The 14,723-nt window shown below is 42.8% G+C and overlaps 2 protein-coding genes across 4 annotated transcripts in view; one reads left to right on the top strand and one right to left on the bottom strand.

Moving 5' to 3' along the window:
- Positions 1 to 4,798: 4,798 nt before the first annotated feature.
- On the bottom strand, positions 4,799 to 13,189 carry SEC61B (Sec61 beta subunit). Of its 3 annotated transcripts, none has more exons than XM_011939497.1 (4): positions 12,889 to 12,985; positions 12,612 to 12,709; positions 7,255 to 7,356; positions 4,799 to 5,077 (listed from the first exon to the last, which is right to left on the bottom strand). In XM_011939497.1, the coding sequence occupies exons 1-4, from the start codon at positions 12,889 to 12,891 to the stop codon at positions 4,990 to 4,992; spliced, it is 291 nt and encodes a 96-aa protein (XP_011794887.1). In that variant the 5' UTR covers positions 12,892 to 12,985; the 3' UTR covers positions 4,799 to 4,989. The 3 variants fall into 3 exon arrangements, with proteins under 3 accessions (XP_011794887.1, XP_011794888.1, XP_011794889.1); XM_011939498.1 differs by having other exon boundaries at positions 12,884 to 12,968; XM_011939499.1 differs by lacking the exon at positions 12,889 to 12,985 and adding an exon at positions 13,084 to 13,189 and having other exon boundaries at positions 4,801 to 5,077.
- A 57-nt stretch (positions 13,190 to 13,246) lies between these two features.
- Positions 13,247 to 14,723, top strand: part of ALG2 (ALG2, alpha-1,3/1,6-mannosyltransferase) — a 6,015-nt gene continuing 4,538 nt past the window's right edge. The window contains exon 1 of the mRNA XM_011939496.1: positions 13,247 to 13,705. Coding sequence (XP_011794886.1) covers positions 13,358 to 13,705 — 348 coding nt within the window. The 5' untranslated portion in view covers positions 13,247 to 13,357. The remainder of the gene's footprint in view (positions 13,706 to 14,723) is intronic.

Raw genomic sequence — 14,723 nt, 5'->3', positions numbered from 1 at the left:
CATGTTTTATCTTATTTTAATGCCTTCAGCATGGGAAAGAGACCCAGTTGCCAGAGTGACCAGGAATAGCATTTCAACAGTTTAGCCCTTACTCAAACCTTAACCCTACTTGCTCAATTTAACTGTGTACCCAGCTCACCTAACATTTGTGGTCACAAAAGTACAAAACACTGCAGCTCTGCTAGCTGCTTCTCCCTATTTTGTCTCTATAAAGTCTCATGAACTTGACTTTCTCCTAAAGTTACTAACAGTTCATTTTATTTTTACTAGCTAGCCTTGCTGTCTTCACTCCTTACCCTTTGATTAACACTGCCCACTATTCAAAGCCTACCACTTCCTACTTTCTCTGGAAGTTTACCTACTTCCAGAGTCTACCCTCTAGAGAGGTCAACAGGCTTATATACAGGTTCAAAACTGGGTTCATAGTGCAGTACTGGGAAGAAGTACTTCTGGAAACAGGAAAGACTGGTTCTGGCCTCTGTTCTGCTACAAACCTGCTGCACAATCTCAGGCAAGTCCCTTCCCCAATCTGGGCCTGTCTACTCTGTCGTACAATGGAGAGAACCCAGTGAACTCGCAGCCCTTCCAGCTAGGGCATCTCAGGATTCTTTGCTTTTCCTCTGTTGGACAAGCAATCATACAGTATGGATTTCCTGGGGACAGTGCCAGTTTTGCAATCCCTGGCACCACAGCCCATGCACCATGAGCATACTAGTTCTTAAACTGTGGTCCTATTTGATTTCACCAATGGCAATGGGGTTTGACAGGGCTTCCTACTGGTTTTTCCATAATCACATAGCCATTTCTAATTTGTAGCCCCAGATAGGAATAGGATCCTAGTAAATAAATGCCCAGTCCATTTAAGCTAACGACCTTGCCAGGTCATTTCTAAAACCCCAATAAAAGGGCACGGCACACAGTAAATGTCTGCTGAATGCCTAAACACTATGCTTTCTCTATAACTGCAAGAGCTCCATAGAATGAACAAAGCTCAGAAAGATGGAAATACAAAAACCAATTCCTTCTGCAGCATTTAAAACCTCAAACTAAAGCTACTTAAGGCTTGAAGAACATCACACAATAGTGGAGCACATTCTTGGGACTGTTATTTTTAAAGGCACTACCTTTCCAACTGTATTGTTGTGACACCCTTCCCTTACCCCAAATACTTAAGAATTCCATCTATGTGACTCTAGTAGGTCAGTCAAAGATCTGCAGTGAAATCCCAGCTCTTCCACTGATCAGCTGAGTGGCTTAAGCTTCAGTTTCCTCCTGTGTAAAATGGGGCAAAGAGCAAACTCCTCATTAGATTGCTTATTACATAAAAAACCGTCTAAAATTGTTGCAAATAAGCACTTGTTAGCTGTTAGTCAAGGAGTTAAGGATGATCTACCCTAAAATATGCCGATTTGATATATTATTTAAGGAACTGTAAGCATTTAAATAACGGTAGTTGCAGAAAGGGTTATCTGACCTGTACTTTCCTACATGCAGCAAACCATAAAAGATCCTTTGAGGAAGATGCCTTTCCCATACCAAGGTGAGAAAATATCAGGCCCTAAGCATTGCTGTCGCAATTAACCTGTACAAATAAGCTTATTGAAGAAACCCTTATCTTCTACTATCTCTACAACCCTCCACCCCATATATCTCCTGGTGACTTCCCTAGAATTTACTGCCCCCATCCCAGATTTCTTTGTCCTGTCATTGCTTCACAAATTTATTGTTGTCTAAAACCTGTAAGAGCTTTCTCCTTTGGCTATTTCCTAGGGTCTTTACTCTCTTGTGAGGGTCCCCATGTACAATGTAAAAATTAATACAATGTACATGCTTTCCTCCTGTTCATTTGTCTTGTACCAATTTGATTCCAGACCCAGCTGAAGATCCCACTGAAGAACTAAGATGGTAGAGGTGATCTTGAGCTTCCCCTACGTTAGCTAGTTAACGTAGCATTCTTACAGCTTTCTCTCGTCAAATCTCTTATCTGGTGGGAATTATCACACCTATACTCATTTATGTATAAGAAAAATGAGATCCAGAGAAGTCAGTTGCCCAAGATCACACAACTGCTTATGTTTTAGGGCCAGCAGTTGAACCCACGTCAAGAAAACTTCTAATCGCAGAAGATGGCATAAAGTAGATAACACTAAGTTTAGAAGGTGCATCCAAAGAATAAAACAAACTCGATCCTGGCCCTCCTCCAGCATTCAAAGAAAGGAACAATGGCTCTGGAGCTACCAAGGGGCAGCTTTATGGGAATCAGGAGCATGGCTCTCTGTACATAGGAGCTCCACATGCTTGACAGTATTTTCTGTTGAATGAATTCAGCTTTGTAGGCATTTTCATCTATTTTAACTTGATGCCAACATTTGCATGATTTCAGAACATCCTTTTCAATTCTTCCTATGGGGACACTGGCACCTGGAAAAAAAGACTGATGAGGACAGGTGTGAAAACAGAAGCTATAACATATTTAGCTTCTCACAGGCACAGATGCTATCCTTATCCAGTGTCTCACTGGAACATGTCTAGGGTAATAGGGCCCAGAGACCCTACTCTTTCTAATCCCTACTAGTTTCAGGGACTCATTGGGCCTTTTCTCTAACATATTTTTCCCCCAATGGCTTAACAGGCTCGACTCAAACTGCAGTTATAATGTAACTCGTTTTTCCAGTTTTCTTTAATTACTCAGAGCTTCTACTCAGCAACTGCTGGCTTATGCATCCATCAGAAATGGTTACAATTATAGTCCATGCTCAAGGGAGACTGAGGATTTGTTGCGCCAAGGTAAAGATTTAATTAGGCTTTCATACTTACTATAAATAGCTCATGATCCCTATCCCCTAGGGCTTAGGAAACAACAATCTAGGAATACCTGTTAAAGAGAATACCTTAAAGAGAAAGGAACACAAAATGTAATATAGACACATAATATTATTGTTCGGTCTTTAAAAAGGAAATTCTAACATATACTACAGCATGGATCAATCTTGAGGACACTATGCTAAGTGAAACAAGCCAGTCACAAAAAGACAAATACTACATGATCCCACTTATATGAGGTCCATATGGGCAGGGGCAGGGAGAAGGAGTTATTGTTTAATTTGTGGAGTTTCAGTTTGGTGATGGTTACACAATATGAATGTACTTAATATCATCGAATTATATACTTAAAACCGGTTCAGATGGTAAATTCTGTGGTGTGTATTTTACAATTAAACAAAAAAAAGGAACAGCTTGGACACTACGATTCTCAGCTATGTATGAGCATCGTATCATCAGAGCCCAAAGCAGCTACATAATAGATGTTGTACATCTTTATGCCCAACCCCCCCATTTTCCTTCTCTTCCTTCTGAATGAAGCATCTCCCTGTTCTGCCACTGAAACTAGCATCTTATAAATCACTAGCTCAGAAAATTCAGTGACTTTCAGCTAGTAGTCCACTGGAGACCATGGCTAGGCAGATGGGTGCAGCAAAGAGAATGCACCCCTCACAACCAAACAGCTCCCCCATGTGGCTGCAGCATCTCCCCCAGAGAAAAAGGCCCCTCTGGACAGAGGGACAGATTTCTTTTTCAAATTAAAGGCATAATTTTTAGCTATAATTGGTACCATCAAATTCGATATCAGGGAAAAAATCCATTATGGATACCATCATCTTTAATTTCTTCCGAATGAAATTGAGACATTTTTCCCTGCATTTCAAAAATGAAGACACCTGTTTCGTGTAATAAGCAACTCACAGGATCCAAGAAAACCAGTTTCTCATCAATTTTTTCCCAATAAAATGCCATTTGTTAGAATTTACAAGAGCTCACTTACCAATATATTTCCCTAGGAAATCTTTTTTAAAGATACATATTCTCATCATTTAAATTTGACACTTTGAATCTAAAAGTACTTTACAGCTAGGATTTTAAAGAACACTTAAGAAACTGCTTAACTGTTCAGACTTTTTCTCAAAAATAGGCTTAGTGTATGAAAAAGATGTTTCTAAAATTATCTGTTTTTTCTTAACTATTAATAATACACCTCTTTATCATTTTGTGACTCTGTTGGACAACTAGGACACTTCCCACGGAATACCCTCTCTTGTCAGAAATTCTGGCTTAGAGTTCTGGCTGCAGTATGCTACCTTTGAGTAATTCTTAGCATTTCCTAGTGCCTACCAGAAACCGAATCTTTATACCCAGTATGGCAACATAAGCTAAGTGAAACTTAAGTTTTATTTCTGGTTAGAATTATATCAACTCAGTGGAGAAATGCTAGTATCTCACTCTGATTGGATAAGTCTTACCAAATTTTGAGAAATCCAATTTATCAAATGAATTCTCTCAAAAAGGGTTTAACAATAAGAGGTAGATGAACGGAAATCCCTGGTCTACACTCATAAAATTAAGAACTGAGAAAGAGGAGGCAAAATATAATCTATGGCCTTGAAGACAAAAGAACAGACTGCAACAACATTTCATCTAAGATCTCTGGTTTCTTGTTTGATTGTTCTCCTGAGTACCAGCTGCCTTTGGACACAGAACTGTCTGATGGAGTCAGAGACACACTCCTTGATAACCACAGAATACCCAAAAGGACAATCACCAGGGCAGAAATACCTAGAAGAAAACAAGCCAAGGGGAATTACAGAATCTTGGACTTGAATAACCACATGGTCATATGAGGAACTGTCAATCCAACAAAAAACTCAATATTCACAAGACATATTTTCTACATATTTACTTACAAATCTAAAGGCAGAAAGACTAAGGGCCCTAGCAGTGAGGCATCAATGATCAGACTCAGTATAAGTGAATTAAAAAGTTTATTAGCCATAGAAAAAAACTGATTCCTCAAAATCAATTATTGATAAATCCCCTGTAAAACAGCAAGCTTACAGAAAATTTCTCTCATGAACAGATAGTCACTATACTTTTGGTCCAAGAAATGTTGGGTTTTTTCCTCCTTCTTCAGATGACAGATGGATGTAACTGAATCTACGAACGAGTGTACTTGCCCCAAATGTGCAACATAAATACAGAAGCGATGAACAGAAGACTCATAACCAATACTGGAACAGGGCCACTAGAAATAAGAAGAGAAAGCACGCTTACTTTTAGTAATAATATATTATTAGATCTGCAATACTAAAGATTACCTAGGGAAAAAGTAGAGGTAAGGTGGGCAGCACTCAAGGTTCATCCAGAAACATTATTTATATCATTTTAAAATATTCCTAAAATCATTATTGTGGATATTCTGAGCGTGTGATGATGGCATTGCAATTGTGTTTAGAAAGGATGAGCCCTTATCTTTTAGTAAAACATATCAAAATATATACAAATGAAATGATCTGATGTCTTAGAGACATTAATCTAATTTCAAGTATTTGTTGTCTTCTCAAATAAAAAGTCTTTCAGTGCAAATGAACCAATTACCAAACTTTTCTTTTTCAAATTAAGATTTATTTAAAGACAACCTTCTGAATAAGACCTAGTAGTATTTGCTAGCACACCAAGGTGACTATAGTAAAAAATAATTTAATTGTATATTTTAAAGTAACTAACAGTATAACTGGATTGTTTATAACACAAAGGATAAATGCTTAAGGTAATGGATACCCCATGCACCCTGATGTGATTATTACACATTGTATGTCTGTATCAAAATACCTCACATAACCCATAAATATATACACCTGTATACCCATAAAAATTAAAAGACAACCTTCTTGAGAAGGGTTTAAAATGAGTCCCCTGAAGAGCAACGGGCTTCAAATGTTCTCTCTGAGGCTGGGTACAGTGTCTCAAGCCTATAATCACAGCACCTTGAGAGGCTGAGGCCAGGAGTTAGAAACCAGCCCGGGCAACACAGCAAGATTCTGCTTGTACAAAAAAATTAGCCAGGCATGGTAGTGCACACCTGTAGTCCCAACTACTCAGGACTAATTAACTAATCCAAATTTATCCAATTTTGTCTCCTGGAGTGAAGATCACTTGAGCCCAGGAATTCAAGACTACAATGAGCTATGATCACACCACTGCACTCCAGCCTGGGTGACAGAGCAAAACCCTATCCCTAAAGGAGAAAAAAAAATTCTCTCTGAAATACTCAAACTACCTCCACCAAAGACCAAAAGGTTGGCAGTCAGGATATCCCCACCTCACATATCCCCAACCCCAAGAATTACTTCCTAGATATATTCTTATGTTATCATATAAGTCTCCAATATAAGAGGAAACAAGAATTCCAGGGAAAGTTTTGTAAACTCAATTTGTGATCCAAGTCAAGATGCTGGTTAAATTAATTAAAACTACTCCAAATTAATTCAATTTTGTCTTTTTTTTTTTTAACCAGATGGACAATATGCAAAGAGCATAGGACTTAATCAGAATATCCGGTTCCTCCTCTTGCTGTGTGTCTTCGAGCATGTCACTTTGCCATGTTACAAAATGGTAACATCTCTCACCTCCCTGGATTGCTGGGCAGATCAAACTAGACAACAGACATTGAAAAGTACTAAGTGCTATGAAAATGAGAGTTGCTGTTATTATTTCTAATCCTCATCCACCAAGTTTAGTCAGGAAACAGTTGCAAGCAGTGGTGATCTGGAACCTAACAGAAATCTGTGGGATGAGATCTATCACACAGTACCAGAAACCCTGAGCAAGGCATGGGGATAAGGGTCCCTGGATACCCATTTCCCATCACCTAATGAGCACTCCAAAGCCTAACAACTTGGAAAGTGGCATTATATGTTCACCCGCCTGAGTCTACTCACCACCCACCAAAGGCAAGGAGGCCAAGGAACTCCTGGTAACACAGCCTAATGGGAAAACCTCCATCAGGTTGTAATAATATCAGCTTATGCCTTCAGGAGAACTTAGAAAAATCACCCAATTCCTATTCAAATGATTACTCCTATTTCTCAGTATGGGGCAAGAACACTAAATGAAGAGCAATTTCATCTAATTAAGCAGTTTTCCCTCCAGTTCTCTCTGTTCTCATTATTTATTTCGACATAGCTCCATGAAGAACTTCCCTTCCTTTCCCTCACTCCGTGAAGAGATGTCATTCCTGGCCCTACGCTGCCTAATCGGTTGATAAACAGGCAAACCAAGCCCAGCCTGCCTGGCACAAACGAGGCTGTTGTGTACAGTATATCTCATCAAGGCAAGCACCACTGGTGACAGAGACAGAGCGCTACCACTGCTGCCCTGCTGCCACTGGACAGAAACACAAGGACTATTCCTAAGACTTACACTTTGAGCCCAGGTGAATCTTCTGTGTAGAATCGCCACATCCCCCCGGTGCCTGCTGAGGTCGTGCGGCCTGCACTCCTTGTCCCACAGCTGGCATTTTTCCTGAAAGAGAAGAAAATGTTACAAATGGCCTTTTCTGGAAATTCTTAGAATAGCATTACAACATATGCTACCATTATTATACTGTTAAGGAACAAAAAAAAAAAAAAAAACACTTTCTTTGCTAGACTCCACCCAAATTCCTGCTTTTACTCCTTTGATCATGAAAACCACAATGAACTAAGTGCCTACCTGATGCCAACGCATACAATAACCCTGAAAGGCAGTCACGATTTTTCCATTTTATAAATGAGACAAATTGGTCTCAGAAAAAGTTAAGCAAAGTACCTAAGACCCTGCAGCCAACAGGTGGCTGAGCTGGGATGTGAACCTAGCTTTGACCCTGGAGCCCAACTGCATGCCCAAAACGTTCAGCTGCCTCATATGGACAAAGCATTTCACCTTCTCCTCACATGCATTTCTCACAAAGCCACATAATAAATCCCTGTTTTAAAATGCCCTGAATCCATACAAGCTGATCTTAAAATGGCTACTTTAAAAGAGGTATTTTAAAATTAGTATATTTACTGCAAAGAGACAAAAACTTTAAGCTTTAATTATGTCCAGGTCCCAAGATAGAGTATGGGGCACTTTATAAAAAATTACTTTGTCATGTGTTGTCACTAGTTTTTTGTTTTTTTGTTTTGTTTTGTTTTTTTGAGACAGAGTTTCACTCTGTCACCCAAGCTGGAGTGCAGTAGTGCAATCTTGGCTCACTGCAACCTCCGCCTCCTGGGTTCAAGCGATTCTTCTGCCTCAGCCTCCTAAGGAGCTGGGATTACAGGCACGCGCCACCATGCCCAGCTAATTTTTGTATTTTTAGTAGAGACGGCTTTTCACCATATTGGCCAGGCTGGTCTTGAACTCCTGACCTCATGATCTGCCCTCTATGGCCTCCCAAAGTGCTGGGATTACAGGTGCGAGCCATTGCACCTGGCCGTGTTTTCACTACTTTAATATAGTGACCACAGATCTTGCAGACAGAGGTAGAATGTAAAAAAATGCAGAGAACACCCAACCAAAATGTGTCTCTCACAAGGGGATCAAGGCTTGTAAGATACACTATGTGATACACGCAGCCCTCGCAGACAGAAGTAGTCTAGCAGCACTTAGGACTCCGCTGACCAGCAATAGGCCCAAGGAATCCTTTCTCTCCTCTTTGGGAGAAGCCCTCAGTCACCGGGGAACCCGACGCAGTAACTACCCTTCCATGCAGTACTTCCCCAACCCCTGCTGCTCATCGCTTCCCATGTTGGAGTGATACAATATGGGGGTAACCGGCAAGTGGCGAGAAGTCACAAGCAATCTTCTTCAGCTCACGTATCAACAACTCAGAAGTCCTAGTAGGGAGGAGAGAGAGGAAGCCTGTCTCATTGCTGCCTGCACCATTCAGCATCAAATCCCAGTATATCCTCCCTCAAAATCTCATTCCACTATCTGTGGGCTGATGATTCTCGATTTTTGAAAAAGGGAAGGGCATATAGGGAAGAGAACAGAAGTGAAAACCCTACTCCTACCATCTCTTCTTGCTGTCTTCCCCATTCTGGTCCTCATGCCCACTTTACCCAACCACGGTCTTTACTCCACACTCTGAATGCAGGAAGCACCGTCTACAGCTCAGGGAGCCTGCCCTGCTACATGACGGAGTGGGAGAGTGCAGTCCTGGTTCTAACAGGAAGAGCTGTGATCATGCCCGAACTTTGAAAGCAATCAGTGTCAAACCATGAGTTGGGTCTATTGTACTACAAGGATTGTATTTCAGATACGTTAATTATGGACTACGTTGTATCCTGGGAACTTAAAACTTCACTGTGTGACCATTTCTATGGGAAAACTGATTGTAAATGGCAAAACATAACTGTACAGGGATGCACAGAAAAATTAATGTCCTCAGAAAAGGTTTCACACACAGATACACATCATTTCATCTGTGGGGTATGCAGCTGAAATCTTCCTCCTTATTCACTGAAAAGGATTTTAAGCTAGAAGATAAACTCAGTGTGAACATACTATAGTAAGTCATGGACTGAGCCAGGACTTGGACCCATGTACTTCCTACTATTCCCACAATCTCCCACCTCCAGTTCCTGACTTCAAAGTTTCCTGGAATTACAGGAGCCCCAGAGGAATCAGTCTGGCTTCTCTTAAGGTTTCTTATTTCTGCTGGCACATGGAACACAGAAGAGTATTTGAAAACCAGGGCCCCTAGAAATACTAAAGTGTATTCAAAATACCTCCCATTCCCTAGGGGAAGCTAAGTAAAGGTTAATAAAGCATACTTGAATCTCTCAAATTTGTATCTGGGGGCTATTTTACCCTTTCCTTCTGGTCACTGTACAACTGCCTCTCCCTTCTATACCTCAACACAATGGTTTTCATAACTAACCAGTTACACACTTTGTTCTAACATGGTGCTTCTGTCTGCTCCTCAAAGCCAAGCTTATTGACCTCAGAATCTTCATACTTACCCATTCCTTTTGCCTAGGAAGCCTATTCGTCCCCAAACCATTGTGTGATTTGCTGTCTTGCTTCTTTCAGGTATCTACTCAGGTATTACCTACTATGAACATCCTATCTAAAACAACTACCTACCTTCACCCTATCCCCACCACTCTCTATCCCCCACCCAGCTTTATCTTCATAGCCCTTATTGCCTGAAATTACATTGTCTTATTTTCCTTGCTTTTGATCTCCCACAGTGGAATACAAGATTCATGAGTCCAAACCTTGCCTATCTTGTTCACAGACCCATCTTTGGAGATGAAACAGCATTTGGCATGTAGTAGACCTCAATACCTTGATGTCTATACATTGGTGGCTATTCCGCCATCTTAATATCCCTGATTCCCATTAATCCTGCTAGAACAGTATGTGGCGCTTCACACCTTTACAGTTTATAAAGCATTATTGCTCCTCACAGCAAGTTCCCTTTCATTGTATTTAGGAGACCAAGAACACCAACTCCGGCCTGAGCTTAAATTTAATAACATTTCTCCTCCAAGGTAGTATCTATTACCTCATCAAGCATGGAGAATGCAACTCTGCAGACAACATAATCCAAAGCACTATTATGAATCATTAACTTCCAATGTTTTCTCTAAGACTTATAAAGCAAGGATATTCTTACACAACCAATACTTACTACATTATACTTATGAAATGATACTTAATCACTACCAAAATTCTGGAAGGAAACACTGTCAGGTCTCTCAATACATACAACCATGGTCTTTCTAGTTACACTCGCTCTATCACACTGAATCCTAAAAGATGACACACCAACACCCACAGCTTTAAAAACTGCATCTGTCTTCAAATGTTTAAGTTCTCCATTTCACTTGTGCATCAGTTATTTCATTTTTACTATTAAATAAATAATTCCATTATCGTATGTACATTTGATAAATATGTGCTTTTTCTTTTATTTCTTTACAGATTCTCAGATGGCCAAACTTGCCTGCCACCGTATTACCAATTCTCATTAAGCAGAACCATTCCCAAGGAACCACACCCACAGGGCATGTTTTCCATTCCTGCACAAACAATCTCTGAAACCCAGGGTGGGAAGGGGACAGCACTCAAAGCCCATATAAGTTAAACCACAGCCTGATACACTCCTCTTGAACATCCCAGTGACAGGGAACTCACAATCATTCAGGATAATTTTACATTTCTGACAGTTCTATTAGAATTTCTTTGTTCTGATGTGAAATATTTCATGTAAGTTCAAATCATCAGTTTTAGATTTGCCTACTGCAGTCAACAAACGTCACATCCCTCTTCACATCCTTAAGAAGTTTCCATGCATGCGGTCAAGATCTTTTCCTCCCTAGATAAAACCCTATTAGCTCCTTCAAAAATCCCAAAGCAAGATGGTTGCTTGATTCCTTCCTGCAGTCATTATTTATTGTGTCATGCCTTATGGTGGGTGCTGGGGACAGAAATGACTTGAACAGGTTCTCTGTTAAAAGTCTAATGAAGACATGGAAACATCACTGGTCTTACAATGATATGAACAAAATGTTACGTGAGCAAAAGGGAAAACTAGTAGCTACTGCTGCTTACAGTCAGAGAAGGCCTCAAGAGGAAGTAACCCCTGAGCTTAGTCTTGGAAAATAAATAGAAATTTGCCTTGAGGTGAGGGACAAAGTTTGTGAATTCAGAAAACAGTAATGAGTTCATGAGTGCTGGATCATAGGACAGCAAAGAAAGATTAGGCTGAAGGCCGGGTGCGGTGGCTCACGCCTGTAATTCCAGCACTTTGGGAGGCCGAGGTGGGAGGATTAGGAGGTCAGGAGATCGAGACCATCCTGGCTAACACGGTGAAACCCCATCTCTACTAAAAATACAAAAAATTAGCCGGGCGTGGTGGCGGGCGCCTGTAGTCCCAGCTACTCAGCAGGCTGAGGCAGGAGAATCGCTTGAATTCTGGAGGTGGAGGTTGCAGTGAGCCAAGATCATGCCTCTGATCTCCAGCCTGGGCGACAGAGTGAGACTCCGTCTCAAAAAAAAAAAAAAAAAAAGGTTAAGGTGAAATGACCACTAAGAGCTTTGGTATCCCCCGGCTTTTTTTTTTTTTTTTTTTTTAGTTCAGCAACAAGAAAGTAACAGAAACTACGCAGAAGAGTGAGTAATAGCAGAGTGAACGATGGATTGGAAAGGAAACAGCCTGAAGAGAAAAGTTAAGTAGCAAATGCAGGGCAGTAAGGAGAAGGAAAGAGCTTATGAGAAGGCTTTCAAGTACAGTTTAAAGTCTGGCATATGACTGGATAGAGAGAGAGCATAAGAAAAATCCAAGATGACGCTGACGTTTCTGGCTCCGAGTAAATGAGTGTACAACAGTGCCATATGGAAGTAAGGAGATATAATTGAGAGTGAGAGAGCTGAGCTGAAAAGAGACTAAGTTTTGTGTAGGACGAGTTATCTGTAGGACAGATTGCTTACGGGGCCTCCAGATGGAAATATGACTGCAAACCTCAGGTCCAGAGACACCAGTTTAATGACATCGGTTTTCTCAAAGTTATCTCTGACTCTATTCCAGTTTGTTAACTTTCCTTTTTTAAGAGTGGTGCCCTAAACTGAGCAACGAGAAGAAAATGTCGCCTTCCTCCCAAAAGGCCTTTACTCCCATGGCCACGTCACTAAAAGCTCATTTTGCCCCTGTCAATCTTCATATGTTAGGGTCTCCACCCCAGAACCAGCGAGTTCCTGGGTCCTATCTCCGACTCTGCAATCGAACGAACTGCAGGGTTCCTTACCTCTGCCGGACAGTGGATCCCGCCGCTCGGGCGGCCACGGCTTTGCTGGGAGAGCGCCCTGAGGATCCCACGTTAGTACCACTGGGGGTCGGACCAGGCTGTAGAGGGAGACAAGCAAACAGACGGGTGAGCGCGGCAGGCCTGCCCCAAAACCCCGGCCTAGACACCCGCACCCGAGGCTGGGGGAAGCAAGGGAGCTGCAGAGAAAAGGCACGGCGCAAAGCAGGAGGAGTCAGGGCTCCTGGAAGAGGCGGAAATCATGGAAGGGCCGCCATACCATGCTGGAGATGCGGGTGGCAAGAAGCTGACGCGGACGGAAGGAAAGTTGCGGAGACGCCGAAAGACCGGCAGCTGGAGAGACTGGCTCAGGCCCCGCCCCCGGACTTGCAGGCAAGGTCCTCGCTGACTCCAGGGACGCCTGGGTCGTCTCAAGATATGCCTGTAGATAGTCTGCTACAGGTAACTTAGTTACCTGCTGTGTGGGAAGTAGACACCTCCAGCCTCCTTCCTTTGGATCACAATGTCCTTCATAGAGTCCAATCCCTACCGAAGGAAAAATATAACCAGGGTCAGACAAGCTATTTTCTCAGGCAGTTACTAGGCTCTCACAGATTTGCGCTGATGTGGCCTAACTGACGCACGTACGGCAAGGCGGGGTCGGCCCGCAGTGGCCAGCTGGGAGCTAGGGGGCGGAGCTTGCGCAGAAGACCCCTCAGGGTGCAGGGAGCGGTTGCGGCTCCAGGACTATGGCGGAGGAGCAGGTCCGGCAACGGGACGTGGTTCCCAAGCCGTCGGTGCTGTTCCTGCACCCAGACCTCGGCGTGGGAGGCGCTGAGCGTCTGGTGTTGGACGCAGCGTTGGCGCTGCAGGCGCGCGGGTGTAACGTGAAGATCTGGACAGCGCACTACGACCCGGGCCACTGCTTCGCCGAGAGCCGCGAGCTACCGGTGCACTGTGCCGGAGACTGGCTGCCGCGCGGCCTGGGCTGGGGCGGCCGCGGCGCCGCCGTCTGCGCCTACGTGCGCATGGTCTTCCTGGCGCTCTACGTGCTGTTCCTCGCCGACGAGGAGTTCGACGTGGTAGTGTGCGACCAGGTGAGGCGGCCGCGGGGCCGGCTGCGCGAGTGCGGACCTCGCCGTGGAGGGCGGCCGCGGGCATGACTCCTGAGAGAGGACCTTCCCTGTCTGCGATTCGGAAAGATCGGAACTGACCTGGAGAAGTCAGGGCTGGGAGCGAGCCTGTGATTCCCTAACTTTAGTGTTAGAGATTTTTAAAGTTGCAGATTCCTGGACCAGGAGCCATGAGGTGGGGCCCAGAAATCTGCATTTTAATTCGGTCATCGGGTGATTTGGATGCAGATAGTCCTTGGGGCTCGCTGTGAGAAACGCTGTTATTCGAAGTCAGCTTCAGTCACCTTTTACTAATGAGTAACTCTCGTGTTGTCTTATCTCTTATCTGTTACTTTTGTTGACTCTCCTTTCAGGCCATTTGCATCCCGCTGTCCTTGTGTTCGCAGCCAGGCCACACCGTCCTCAGCAGTGTCATGTGTTAAAAAGGCCAAGCTGAATATATCATACTCCTATTAAAACTTGTACATGGCTCCCCATTGGTTTTTGGAGAAAAGTTCAAGCTTTTTACCTTGGTCAATAATGTCCACCTGGATCTGCCCTGTAGCTATTCTCGACTCTTTCCTTTATGCATTTTTCCCATCCTAAAAAAGATGACTTTAAAAAGTAACATTTACTCGACTAAAAATTCAGTAGTATAGAGGGATGTAACCTAAAAGCCCCATCCTAGTCTATCTACTCCCTGAAGATAGCCACCGTTAAAGTTTCTCTTGTATTTTTTCAGAAGTTGTGGTGACACCAGCCTGTGTCTTTTCATAGGCATATCTTCTTATTGGTACATAATTGGTATTATGACATAACTACTCCTAGGCATCTTCCTTCTTTTTCAACAAAAATTTATTCATTTATTTACTTATTTATTTAGAGACAGAGTCACTCTGTCTCCCAGGCTGGAGTGCAATGGCACGATCTTGGCTCACTGCAACCTCCTCTTCCAGAGTAGCTGGGATTACAGGCACGCGCCCCATGCCCAGCTAATTTTTTT

The sequence above is a fragment of the Colobus angolensis genome, unplaced genomic scaffold, assembly GCF_000951035.1.
Source record: "Colobus angolensis palliatus isolate OR3802 unplaced genomic scaffold, Cang.pa_1.0 Scaffold181, whole genome shotgun sequence".
In the NCBI taxonomy this organism is placed as follows: domain Eukaryota; kingdom Metazoa; phylum Chordata; class Mammalia; order Primates; family Cercopithecidae; genus Colobus; species Colobus angolensis.
Note: the sequence above shows the minus strand (reverse complement) of the source record. Positions and strands in the feature narration are given on the sequence as shown.